This window comes from Odocoileus virginianus, chromosome 7 (genome assembly GCF_023699985.2).
Source record: "Odocoileus virginianus isolate 20LAN1187 ecotype Illinois chromosome 7, Ovbor_1.2, whole genome shotgun sequence".
NCBI classification, from domain to species: Eukaryota; Metazoa; Chordata; class Mammalia; order Artiodactyla; family Cervidae; genus Odocoileus; species Odocoileus virginianus.
This window is the reverse complement of record NC_069680.1, coordinates 80820320-80834689: the sequence shown is the minus strand read 5'-3', so window position 1 is coordinate 80834689 and position 14370 is coordinate 80820320. Positions and strand designations below refer to the sequence as shown.

General features: G+C 36.8%; 1 protein-coding gene across 5 annotated transcripts in view; it reads right to left on the bottom strand.

Moving 5' to 3' along the window:
• LYST (lysosomal trafficking regulator) overlaps positions 1-14370 on the bottom strand; it is a 191342-nt gene that overhangs the window by 42278 nt on the left and 134694 nt on the right. For all 5 annotated transcript variants that reach the window (XM_070471052.1, XM_070471055.1, XM_070471054.1 and 2 more), the window contains 7 exons: positions 13846-13922; positions 13512-13700; positions 11326-11471; positions 11141-11237; positions 10313-10374; positions 8602-8657; positions 2977-3129 (listed from right to left, as the gene is read on the bottom strand). In XM_070471052.1, coding sequence (XP_070327153.1) covers positions 2977-3129; positions 8602-8657; positions 10313-10374; positions 11141-11237; positions 11326-11471; positions 13512-13700; positions 13846-13922 — 780 coding nt within the window. The remainder of the gene's footprint in view (positions 1-2976; positions 3130-8601; positions 8658-10312; positions 10375-11140; positions 11238-11325; positions 11472-13511; positions 13701-13845; positions 13923-14370) is intronic.

Sequence of the window (14370 nt, the reverse complement as noted above, 5' to 3'; positions counted from 1 at the left end):
TCTCAAGTCCTTCAAGAAAACACTTTTTGCCCAATAACACTGACTGGTGGGGAATTAAGGTTCAAATCTAGGTCTTCTTCTAAAGGTTGTGCTATATATATTTATTTATTGAAGTACAGTTGATTTACAATATTAAATTAGCTTCAGGTGTACAACATAGTGATTCAATAATTTTATAAATTATACTCCATTTAAATGTTATAAAATATTGACTGTAGTCCTTGTGCTATACAATATATCCTTATAGTTTGTTTTCTACATAATAGTTTGTACTTCATAATCCCCTCTGCCTGTTCTCTCCCCACTCATACCACTAGTTTGTTTTCCTCCTCTTTGAATCTGTTACTGTTTTGTTACATTCATTTACTTTTGGCTCTTAACCACTATGTTTTGCAGCTGGAGAAATCAGTAAGAGACTAAGAAGTCTGTTCAGAAAAATCACTTACATACAGACCCTAAGGGGAAAAAAAATCAATAAAAGAAAATGAAGCTTCTTCATCTATATAGATGAAACACGCTGTAGTAGAAAGAGCACAGTTTTCTGAATTAGACAGAGCTGGTCTTTTTCTTGCTTAAACCCGTTGTGCTGTAGTTCCCCTACTATAATATGGGGATAGTAAGATTTATTTATGAGAATGAAACAAAATATCCTACATTAAAAACAGGATACCTCATTTTCACTACTGATGGAAAGCTAATATATGAACTCTATTTTTTAAGAGATTTAGAAAAGTTCTGTCACAGAACTGCTTTCTTCTAAAGCAATTAAATGATAATTGGTAATAAATGTAAAAAAATAGAGGAACCAGGCCTTTCTAAAAACAAATTTGAATTACCCCTCTTAAATGAGTATATGCTTCAGGCATAGGAAGATGAGCCAAAGATGTGGATAATCAAGAGATGAGACTAAAAGTGAATGAGAAGAATGAGCTTAGTTATGGAACAGGCATAAGATCACAGGATATTTAAGAACCTAAACCTGGAGGTCTGTTTCACAACAATGTGAATGTACTTAACACTACTAAACTGTATGCATGAAAATGGTTAATATGGCAACTTCTATGCTATGTCTTTTTTTTAAAATCAGAATTAAAAATAAAAAAGAATCAGTTCAAGGCAAAAATAAAAACCTAAACCTACAGCCTAAATCTGAAGGTTGCCAGATGCTGAAGCTAAGGTTGGTGGGACAGAATTTATGACCGTTTGCATACTAAACTCTGCAAGGAAAAGGAAACATTCATTCAACAAATATTGACTGAGCACCTATATACCAGTATGCTGGTGCACTGGGAAGACCCAGAGGAGAGGGATGGGATGGGGAGGGTGGCAGGAGAGGGGATCGAGATGGGGAACACATGTAAATCCATGGCTGATTCATGTCAATGTATGGCAAAAACCACTACAATATTGTAAAGTAATTAGCCTCCAACTAATAAAAATAAATGAAAATAAATAAAGTAAGGAATACTGTCCTCAAAGAAAAAAAAAAAAGGATGCTAGAGCTGTACCACTTAACAAGAGTCTTTACATTCTACTGGGCACACTGTTGGATGCCATGAAGTGCTCTAGAGAAAAGAGAGGAAAGTCAAGGAGACAAAGGGATTCTTGGGGGTAGGAGTGAGAAAGGGGTTGCTATTTTAAATACATAATCAGGGCAGTGTCTCTGATAAGAGGGCATTTGATCAGGGACCCTGAAAAGTAAAGGCGTGAGTCATGTAGATTTCTAAGAGGAAAAGCATTCCAGGCGGCATTTTAGGGAGCTGTAAGTACAGAGGCTTTCAGGCATCAGTGTGCCTGCTATACACAAGGAAAAGGAAGTCTCCACGGATGGACTAGAGAGTGAAGGATAGAATGGTAGAAGATAAGGTCAGAAACAATAAGGAAGTGCTAGGTTATTCAATACTGTAAGGTCCTGGCTTTAATGGAGACAAAGAGTGGGTGGAGGGCTCTGAGCAGAGGAATGGCAGGATCTGACCCGTTGGAACTGCTGTGTTGAGAGCAGTCTGAAAGAAGAGGGAGTACAAAAGCAGGGAGGCCAGCGAGGAGGACAGTGCAATGATTTATGCAAGAGCTGACAGTGGCTTAGATGAGGGTGGCAGCAGTGGAAACACTCAGATTCTGGGTATACTTTGAGGGGCAAACCAACTGAATTTACTGATAAGAGTAGATGATTAAGAGGAGTCACAGTAAGTGGGATGACAGAAAAGAGGAGTCAAGGATAATCCCAAGGTTTTTGAACTGGCCAAGCAGAAAGACTGGAGTTGTCATTTATGGAGCTGGGGAAAACTGGAGATTTTAGGGGGAAAATTAGAAGTTCAGTTTTGTCCATGTTAAATTTGAGATGCCAATTAGACTTTAATGCAGAAGTCCAGTGAGGAAGGTTTCCCCCCCTTTCTTTAAAGAAAGAATAATCAGCTGTGTCAAACGCTGCTGCTAAGTAAGATGAAAGAAATACAACCGCAGGGTTTAGCAACATTCAGGTCACTGGTGATGCTGACCAGAGGTTACAGGTGGGCTGGTGAGGAAAAAATCTGATTGGAGCATTTCAAAAGAGAATCTGAGGTGAGGAATTGGAAGCAGCAAGCATACACAATTTCTTCCAAGACCTTTTCTATCAAGACAAGTAGACACACAGTAGCTGAAGGAATGTGGCAGTCAAGAAAGGGTTTGTCAAAAATGAAATCTACTATCAAGGTTGAACTACTTCAGGTTGGTTATACGTTCATTTATTTACTTATTACAGAGACAGTCACTCTGGGGAATAAAAATTTAATACAGTTTTGGAGGACAAAAATAGTCCTAATATAAACCAAAGATTTACTTTAATCAGTACTAAGAAATAGGGTAATTTTCATTTGATTTCAGAAACAGTTAAAGTTTAAATAAGTTAAAACTTCATTTAGTCAGTATGAGTGTAATTAAACTGATTCCATGATCATTTTGAAAAAGTATATCTATTAATATAGGCAAATTTACCTTGGTGTTATCAAATGCTAACAGGAGTGTTCTGCCATTTGTTAAAAATATTTCTACAGCATTATCCCTCAACTGCCACCAACGCTTGTGAACTTCTTTAATTTCTTCATATGTCCAGGAAAATGATGCTGGTTCCAATTCTCCTTGAAGGCTCTAAAGTCAAAGGAAATAACATGAAAGCATTTGCTCTACATGAAATAGAATCATTTTAATTTTACATTTTAAAAAACTATCAAAATGCAATATAAAGCCTTCCTTCTGTGGCAAAGTGGCAGATAAGATTCTCTCAAAATCCTCCTGCTACTAAACACTTCAAAACGCTGGATAAAATCTAAAAAAAGAAAAAAAACTGAGTTAATAAACTTCACTTAAACTTTATTAATAGGCTGTATTTTCCAGAGAAGTTTTATGTTTATAAAACTGAGCAGACAGTATGGAGCTCCTACATACAGCTTTTTGCACTCAGTTTCCCTACAGTGAGCATCCTGTACTCATGCAGTACATGTGTTACAGCTGATGAGCCACTACTGAATAGATTATTCTTAACCAAAGCCCACAGTTTAATCTTGGTGCTGTATAGGTCAAATGGGTTTTGACAAATGTTTAACGACATGTGTCCACCATTCCAGTATCATACAGAATAGTCTCACTGCTGTGAAATCCCTTCTGCTCCACCCACCAGCCTCTGATCTTTTTGCTGCCTCTACTGTTTTCCTTTTTCTGGAAAGTCATGTGGTTGGAATCATAAAGTATGTAGACTTTTCAGACTGATTTCTTTTAGTAAGCAAATATTCTTTTAAATGTATAGCTGAGCTTGTAAGAAAGTAAGGGAAAATTAAATCTCTAGGAGTCAAAAATAAAGAGAAATTTGAAAACCAGCAGTAAGGAGGAAGTGACACTTTGGCCTGCTCTATGTGTGTCTTACTATGTCCCAACTGATTTTTAGAAATACAGGCAGGAAATATATTACAAGGAAAGCAAAATGTTCTAACGAAAAGGTAATATTCTCATTCTTAAACCAAATTCCTCCCTGTTTAGCTTCAACATTCAACATACTTTCAATTTAACAAACATTAATTAAGTATCTACAGACAAGGTGCTTGCTAAGTGCTCTGCATGAAATAAATCTATACATGATAGGAAGGAGGCACAGGATATTTGCACATGCTTTGGAAAGGCAAAACAGCAAATGTCACACAGGAAATAAGAACAAATGCTACAAAAGTAAAGAGAAAGGAAGGATCCTTCAATTTATTAAAAGCTCTTTTTAGAGCTTCCATTTAGGTGGAAAATGTCATCTTTTGGACCCACCCAGGAAAAAAGCTGATTCATGTATCAACTATTAAACTCTTTGGTTCTAAAAAGATACATTTTAAAAAATAACATAACTATACTTTTGCGAGTTGTGATAAATACTGTTAGCAATTGCTACGTAAATCACGAAATAATGCCTATTCAATTTTGGGAGATTATATGAAGTATTTTAATAATTTTTTAACATGATTTGCTTTACAATCATATTTTATGTTTTCACTCCCTAATTTCTTTGAATCAAACATGTATTAACCAGTAAACCATACATAATCTTATTTAAATGCATCCTTATGAATTCCTGGCTTTAGAACTTTTGAAACAAAGAGCCTTATTTCTCTGGCTACAGGACTCTCAAAGCAGTATTTTAATAGCATGTATATGAATTCAAACAAATAAAATGTTTCAGTTCAGTTCAGTTCAGTCGCTCACGCGTGTCTGACTCTTTGCGGCCCCATGAATCGCAGCACACCAGGCCTCCCTGTCCATCATCAACTCCCAGAGTTTACTCAGACTCGTGCCCATTGAGTCGGTGATGCCATCCAGCCATCTCATCCTCTGTCGCCCCCTTCTCCTCCTGCCCCCAATCCCTCCCAGCATCAGGGTCTTTTCCAACGAGTCAACTCTTCACATGAGGTGGCCAAAGTATTGGAGTTTCAGCTTCAGCATCAGTCCTTCCAAAGAATACCCAGGACTTATCTCCTGTAGGATGGACTGGTTGGATCTCCTTGCAGTCCAAGGGACTCTCAAGAGTCTTCTCCAACACCATAGTTCAAAAGCATCAATTTTTCAGCACTCAGCTTTCTTCACAGTCCAACTCTCACATCCATATGTGACCACTGGAAAAACCATAGCCTTGACCAGATGGACCTTTGCTGGCAAAGTAATGTCTCTGCTTTTTATTTTTTTTCTTTTCCTTTTTTTTTTAAATTTATTTTTATTAGTTGGAGGCTAATTACTTTACAATATTGTAGTGGTTTTTGCCATACATTGACCTGAATCAGTCATGGATTTACATGTGTTCCCCATCCCGATCCCCCCTCCCGCCTCCCTCCTGTCTCTGCTTTTTAATATGCTATCTAGGTTGGTCATAACTTTCCATCCAAGGAGTAAGCATGTTTTGATTTCATGGCTGCAGTCACCATCTTCAGTGATTTTGGAGCCCCCAAAAATAAAGTCTGACAATATTTCCACTGTCTCCCCATGGCATCACCAGATGCCATGATCTTAGTTTTCTGAATGTTAAGCTTTAAGCCAACCTTTTCACTCTCCTCTTTCACTTTCATCAAGAGGCTCTTTAGTTCCTTTTTGCTTTCTGCCATAAGGGTGCTGTCATCTGCATATCTGAAGGTTATTGATATTTCTCCTGGCAATCTTGATTCCAGCTTGTGCTTCATCCAGCCAAGCATTTCTCATGATGTACTCTGCATATAAGTTAAATAAGCAGGGTGACAATATACAGCCTTGATGTACTTCTTTTCCTATTTGGAACCAGTCTGTTGTTCCATGTCTGGTTCTAACTGTTGCTCCCTAACCTGCATACAGGTTTCTCAAGAGGCAGGTCAGGTGGTCTGGTATTCCCATCTCTTTCAGAATTTTCCAGTTTATTGTGATCCACACAGTCGAAGGCTTTGGTATAGTCAATAGAGCAGAAATAGATGTTTTTCTGGAACTCTCTTGCTTTTTCGATGATCCAGCGGGTATCGGCAATTTGATCTCTGATTCCTCTGCCTTTTCTAAAATCAACTTGAACATCTGGAAGTTCACAGTTCACGTATTGCTGAAGCCTGGCTTGGAGAATTTTGAGCATTACTTTACTAGCGTGTGAAATGGATGCAATTGTGCGGTAGTTCGAGCATTCTTTGGGATTGCCTTTCTTAGGGATTGGAATGAAACCTGGCCTTTTCCAGTCCTGTGGCCACTGCTGAGTTTTCCAAATTTGCTGGCATATTGAGTGCAGCACGTTCACAGCATCATCTTTCAGGATTTGAAATAGCTCAACTGGAATTCCATCACCTCCACTAGCTTTGTTCATAATGATGCTTTCTAAGCCCCACTTGACTTCACATTCCAGGATGTCTGGATCTAGGTGAGTGATCATACCATCATGATTATCTGGGTCATGAAGATCTTTTTTGTACAGTTCTTCTGTGTATTCTTGCCACCTCTTCTTAATATCTTCTGCTTCTGTTAGGTCCATACCATTTCTGTCCTATATTGAGCCCATTTTTGCATGAAATGTTCCCTTGGTATCTCTAATTTTCTTGAAGAGATCTCTAGTCTTTCCCATTCTGTTTTTTTCCTCTATTTCTTTGCATTGAATGCTGAGGAAGGCTTTCTTATCTCTCCTGGCTATTCTTTGGAACTCTGCATTCAGATGGGAATATCTTTCCTTTTCTCCTTTGCTTTTTGCTTCTCTTCTTTTCACAGCTATTTGTAAGGCTCCTCAGACAGCCATTTTGCTTTTTTGCATTTCTTTTCCATGGGGATGGTCTTGATCCCTATCTCCTGTACAATGTCATGTACCTCCATCCATAGTTCATCAGGCTCTCTGTCTATCAGATCTAGTCCCTTAAATCTATTTCTCACTTCCACTGTATAAGGGATTTGATTTAGGTCATACCTGAATGGTCTAGTGGTTATCCCTACTCTCTTCAGTTTAAGTCTGAATTTGGCAATAAGAAGTTCATGATCTGAGCCAAGGTCAGCTCCTGGTCTTGTTTTTGCTGACTGTATAGAGCTTCTCCATCTTTGGCTGCAAAGAATATAATCAGTCTAATTTCGGTGTTGACCATCTGGTGATGTCCATGTGTAAAGTCTTCTCTTGTGTTGTTGGAAGAGGGTGTTTGCTATGACCAGTGTGTTCTCTTGGCAGAACTCTATTAGCCTTTGCCCTGCTTCATTCCATACTCCAAGGCCAAATTTGCCTGTTACTCCAGCTGTTTCTTGGCTTCCTACTTTCGCATTCCAGTCCCTTATAATGAAAAGGACATATTTTTTGGGTGTTAGTTCCAAGGTCTTGTAGGCCTTCATAGAACCGTTCAACTTCAGCTTCTTCAGCATTACTGGTTGGGGCAGAGGCTTGGATTACTGTGATACTGAATGGTTTGCCTTGGAAACGAACAGAGATCATTCTGTCATTTTTGAGATTGCATCCAAGTACTGCATTTCGGACTCTTTTGTTGACTATGATGGCTACTCCATTTCTTGGGGATTCCTGCCCACAGTAGTATATATAATGGTCATCTGAGTTAAATTCACCCATTCCAGTCCATTTTAGTTCGCTGATTCCTAGAATGTCGACATTCACTCTTGCCATCTCCTGTTTGACGACTTCCAATTTGCCTTGATTCATGGACCTAACATTCCAGGTTCCTATGCAATATTGCTCTTTACAGCATCAGACCTTGCTTCTATCACCAGTCACATCCACAACTGGGTATTGTTTTTGCTTTGGCTTCATCCCCTCCTTCTTTCTGGAGTTATTTCTCCACTGAGTTCCAGTAGGATATTGGGCACCTACTGACCTGGGGAGTTCCTCTTTCAGTATCCTATCATTTTGCCTTCTCATACTGTTCATGGGGTTCTCAAGGCAAGAATACTGAAGTGATTTGCCATTCCCTTCTCCAGTGGACCACATTCTGTCAGACCTCTCCACTATGACCTGTCCATCTTGGGTGGCCCCACACGGCATGGCTTAGTTTCACTGAGTTAGACAAGGCTGTGGTCCTGTGATCCGATTGGCTAGTTTTCTGTGATTACGGTTTTAGTGTGTCTGCTCTCTGATGCCCTCTCTCAACACCTACCACCTTACTTGGGTTTCTCTTACCTTGGACTGTACAAAAATGTGAATTGAGTCCTTTTTGTTATTTTCAGATTAATATAAGTATTTCCAGAAGAATAAAAATTATGACTACTAAGCTATGTGAATATCAGGATTACTTAAGTTATTAAATCAGACAATATTTTTCTTTCTTTTTGAAGGCAAATGTATGTGACAATAAACAGGGAGTGGCAAGAAGTTTGTTGCTACAGAGGATAGTAGTGAGAAAGAATGGTCATAAACTGAAATAATACGAATGCTTCAGAATCTGACCATAATAGTTGCTGCTATGAGACTCAGAACATGAGTCAGAGGGGATGGCATGGTCTTCTTTTTAAAATTATCTTAAAAACTGGAATTCAGACAAATTTACACAGAGTGTGAGATGAAATGAACTCTTAACAGTTCTACCTGCTCTCTGGCTGTATTAAACTTATACATGTGAGAATTTGTCTAGATTCATATAAATGCAAACTTAAACCACTACTCACAGAACTCTCAACTGTATCAGAAGCGTTATCTTCCACAAAATACATTCCACATTTACCTGCAGAAAATAATTGGCTGTGAGTTTAAAAATGTCTGTGTACTATTATTTCATATAGTTAAAAGCACCTCTAGAGTCAGTTGGAACTAATTTGAATCCCAGAACCCAGAAGGAGTTCCTAATAATCAGTAAATATTTTTGAATAGCATCCATGATATCCTGGGCAAGCTGCCTAACCCTACTGTGCTTTAGTTTCCTTATAAAAAGAATGGGGTAGGGAGAAGACTCTATTTCACAGAGTTACTGTGGGAATTATATAGAATATATGGAAAATGTTTATTAACAGTGTCTGGTACTTAGTGCTAAAAGTGTTGGCTGTTTATTATTACCAGTGTTCTTCTTAGGTTACTAGCATATTACTTTTATTTTGTACACATTAACTGAATTCAAGTTATAAACTAAATTTTCTAGCAAAAGAGGAATCCTTAATTATTTTGCTGACTTAAACACTCAATAGGGCAGACAAGTAAAGTGTTAGTTGCTCAGTCATGTTCACCTCTTTGCGACCCCATGGGCTGTAGCCTGCCAAGCTTCTCTGTCCATGGAATTCTCCAGGCAAGAATACTGGAGTGGGTAGCCATTCCCTTCTCCAGAGGATCTTCCTGATTCAGGGATCTAACCCACGTCCCCTGCATTGCAGGCAGATTCTTTACTGTCTTTCTCTTGTTTGCTCTGCTGAAATCTGATGGAGCCATCAGGGCTCAGACAGTCCCCCCAGTTTTCCCGCTTGATAGGCTGTTGTTAATGCACATCCCTACATCACATATCCAAATGGTGGGAATTTCCTGGAGCTCTGCACTGGATGCTGGTCACCCTGAGCCCTGGCGTGGCCAGCTCAGAGAAGGGCACCATCTCCATCCTAGTGACTGTGGGGATCAGCCCTGGTAAGCTTGAAACTCTGCATGTTAGGGCTTTCAGGCTATATAGCTTTAGCCTACTGCACTGACTCTCTAATTTGAGGGTGTGTCAGAATCACTGCAGGGTGTATAAAAATGTAGATGTTTGGGCCGCATCCACAGAGTTTCAGATTCAGTGGCTCTGGGCAGGGGCCTGAGAATTTGTTTTTCTTAAAAGTTCCCATGTGATCTGGATGCCCCTGATTTGAGAACAACTGGCCCACAGCATACAAATCAGCTCTTTAAGGGAATAGAGACTATGTGGTTTAACGTTATTCCTTCATGTCTTAAGGAAAAATATCTCACTAAATGTAACTATCCATGGATCAATAGTCTTGGCCTTTCTCTCAGAAGTACAGAGAAGAATATAAATTAAGAATAATCTCAAGGTGTATATATTTCATGTGTATAGGGATATCTGTTAAAACAGTAGGCATATAAATATACTAATGATTCTTTACTTTAGAATTAAAAATTGATACATAATAAAAGAAACAAATTTAAAAATGTATACTCATGAAGAAAGTTAACTTTTTAAAAATTAAAATGCCATTCATATGCTTTTCAGAAAATAAGAATGTCATTTCTTCACATTCACGAGTCATATGCATTATAGACAATGTTAAGGCAAAATAACCTATGCAATATTAGAGAAAGTTTATCTCACTTAATGGCAGTCTGTCAAAACAATGTTTCAAATTATCTAAGAATAAAATAGGCACAGTGAAAATGTATAAAAATCTTCAAAATGTAACTTACCTAATAACAATTCACCAGCTGTCTCTCTAGATGGTGCAACACTGATACATCTTCGATTGACTCTGTCAAAACATATTTAAAATTACTATGATTAAATGTTTTGAACAATTTCAGAGAGTAAAAGCTTTATTTTATCTAGTAGAAGATTTCAGCAGAGCAGACAAGAGTTTCAAAAGCATAGAATGTCTTGTTAGAGTCCACATGAAAATATTATCTCATTTCCGAAATTATAATAGCAGAGAAAATAACAGAAACTTTTAGAAAAGGTGAATAATCCCTACACCCTATGCAGAATTCAAGGACTCAGTTATTTAAAAGAGACTTCAGTATTTTATATTTTCCAGTACATAAGCAAACATTGGTTCATGTCTCTGAACAAACACAGGAAAGAAACGCAGCATTCTTGGAGAAAAGGGGGATTCAGAGTTAGAAAAGTTCTTCTATTCTTTAGTCAAGTCACTTTTCTTGACTCTCAGTTTTTTACCTATAAAATGGGCCTGATAACAACCTCCACTACAACCACAGTGACAATCCTATCAATAGTTATCATACTGACCCACAATCCTCAAGAATGCTATGACATGTTAGGTGTGATTTATCTTCCTCACATAACAGATGCCGACTGAAGTCCAATGAAAACTCTCTATCAAAACTGTCTGTTCTCTTTGGATTTTGGCCATTCAACTTTGTCCTCTCTTGAGCCATGTTCAGGTCTTTTCCTAAACCATTGCATTATCTAAAATAAACATCACATAAGCACTGCAATAGACTATTAAAGCCTTTAACACATTCAACAAAAGAGAAGATGTCTTATGGATTCAAATTTACCTTATAGACTCACTTGCAGCTTTGTCTTTTACAGTAGAAGAGAAAGAAGAATGAGTTTTGTCTTCAAATAGGTAAGAGAGTGGTGGTTTGACCACATCTGTTGAGGAAAAGAGATTACATCATCTTTGTGTAATGACCACAGTTATCTGCTATATTTATATGTTGAGTCAAGAAGTCACTATTACCTTCTGATTTCTGTCGATCCCTAAGCAGATACTTATTTGGAATAGTTAAGTAACATCTCTGTAAACGTCTTCTCTCTCGATTTGGCCCTTCTGTTGGATCCAACTGCCATGAAGTTGGATAGTAGATGGGGTCATACCAGACTGCTCTACAGGTAGAAAGAAAAGGTTTAAGTGGCAATTTGAAGTACTTATAACTTTAAAAAAATATGTAAAAATTTAATAAGTTTAAGTCAAAACTGATCCATTCAATTGAAAAATCCCAACTATTTTTATAACTAGACAGGGATATGCACACATGGCTTTCCAGGTGGCTCAGTGGTAAAGAATCTGCCTGCCAATGAAGGAGACTTAGGAGATGCAAGTTCCATCCCTGGGTCAGGAAGATGCCCTGGAGGAGGAAATGGCAACCCACTCCAGTATTCTTGCCTGGAGAATCCCATGGACAGAGGACCCTGGAAGACTGCAGTCCATGGGGTTGCAAAGAGTTGGACACAACTGAGTGACCAAGCACAAACACATGTGCATACACACAGCACAAAAGAATAACAACAAAAAAGTACCCCTCTGCTCTGGAGCCCAGTCTCCTTGCCTCAAGGCAAGCTCTGCTACTAGTTTCTTGCACCTATTCAATTTTTAAAAAGATGCAGCATGACTACTATATATGCTTTGTGATATATTAGACTTAGTATGGTCAACTAAAGAAAAAAAATCAATTTCCAAATAAATTACTTTCATTTCCCATTTTGCCTATTATCTAATGTAACAAACAAAATTATTCATTTTTGTAGTAATCACATTTCTTAAAATGTTTTAAAATAAATTAACATTTTAAATGAAATAGCTTTTAGAAATAGATGAATAAACTACCCTTAATCCTACTACCCCAAACATATCAAAATATTGGTAGTGATTTTCATTTTTTAAAATTAGTTATAACTCATATACACACATATTTTCTTATATACACATTCCTATATTCTGACTTCTTTATCATTACCATTTTAAATGGCTAATATTATATTGAGTGAAAGGATCATACTGTATTTATTACTATTGTTATATACTTAGTTGTTTCCGATTCATTCACTAACATAAACAATGCAGAGATGAAAATCTTTATGTTTATTGATTTTGCATATTTTGAATATTTTCCTTAGGACAGAATCACTAAAATAGAATAACTGGAACTAGAAATAAATTGTTTATAGAGTTCCTGATATATTATGTCAAAGTATACAATGCCACCAAACCTCTGATCAAGGGCTAAGATACATTCTTCCTACTGTGGAGAGAGTTCCTAAAAAAACTTTTTATTTTAACATAAAAGGTAAAATATAGTATCTAAAGATTTAAAAAAACTAAATTAGCCTCTAGCAATATTCAATTTTTCCCATCTGCTTATTAATTCTACTTGTCTGATGTGAAGACTATATTCATGTCTTTTGCTCAAACTTTTGGGATTTTAATTTTTATTTTCAAACTTTTATGAAATTTTAAAATCACAAAAATACTAACTTTGAAATACATGCTGAAAATAAATTTTGATGTTTTGTTGTGGCTATGCTTGTTAAATACACTGGAAAAAAATTAAAGTTCAAAGCCATTCATTTCTTCTTTGTAGTTTCTTCAACTGTGTTTGATCTTAGGAAGTTATCTATCAGAGTTGATAAACACTCTATTTTCTCCTGCTTTGTAAACTTTTTAAGTTTAATTCATTCATTCACCTGGAATTTGCTTTAGTATATAGCTCCTCAAAGTCATAATACTGATCAGTTATGTTAACCAAATTCAGAGAATAATATTTTAATTTCCCTCTTTCCACTATTTGTGATGCATCTTTTTAACTGTGTTACTGAGGTCTCAACTAGAAATAGATATATTTCCCAACTGTCTTGTTTCAGTGATTTCCCTATTCTTTTGAAAAGATCATATTTTAAAATGAAAGCCAATAAACAGATATTACTCTCTGGAAGAGCTAATATCTCTCTCTCTCATTATTTTTTCTCCCTCCCAAGAATTAAAAAATTCTCAGAGGCATATTCTTTAAGAGGAAATAAATTACCAATGATTAAACAAAAAACATTTAATCTAATCAGATAGCATTATGAATCTTTATTCTAGAGTGAAAATAACATCAATATAAAACATTTATGCAGGACCACTGAAAGTCCCCCCGTGCTGCTAACCTGTCATGCGTCAGTTGTTGAATAAGCTCCTGCCAGTGTCTGCTGGCACTAAGATCCACTTTGTACATTCCTCTGATGTGCTGGATCACCTTTTTTCTCTCAATTCCTTGGGAAAGAGATACTGCCTGGGTGATATCTGCAGCTATTTTAGATATATCCTTTGATTTTGAATCCAAACGCTGAAAGAGACTAAACAGACAAGAAGCCTGTAAGTTAAGTATTTGTATAGGAACATTAAATGTATATCAAAACATGGTACATTAAAACTAAAAGCATATGCAACATATAATGGGGCTCCTAAAAGATACAACTTTTAGCACACGTGATATCCTACCTTTGCTGATTATTATTAACTGTTTTCTGCCAGTTGGCCTTATTCACACCTTCTTCAGTTTCATATTTCCTTTGTTCCTAAAAGATTTAGATAATAATATACTATATAAAACTTATTATTTATCATTTAACACTGGCACAGAGCCCAGCAAACTAAATTTAAAACCAAGTTAACAAAGGAAAAAAAAATTGTCTCCTGGAGACCGGAATATTAAAATAAAATACATCAGCTACTTAAATAATATTATAATTCCCCTTTGTTTCCACACAATTTGGGTCACAGAAATTAGGGTGGGAATAGTTAACTAGGGCTGCCAAACCCAATGGGTTTGCATAGCTGCTTGCTTCCTTATTTTGCTTTTTCACTAAAGAACTGAGAACTTGAGGCTGATGATTCAACTTGCTTGTCACTATTAAAACCTTTTTCTTCCCTGAAAGCTAGTGGTAATGAATATGGATGACCACAGAGAATAAAATGCTCCTTAAAATAAAACTATTTGTTTTCTTATATTAAAAGACAATATAA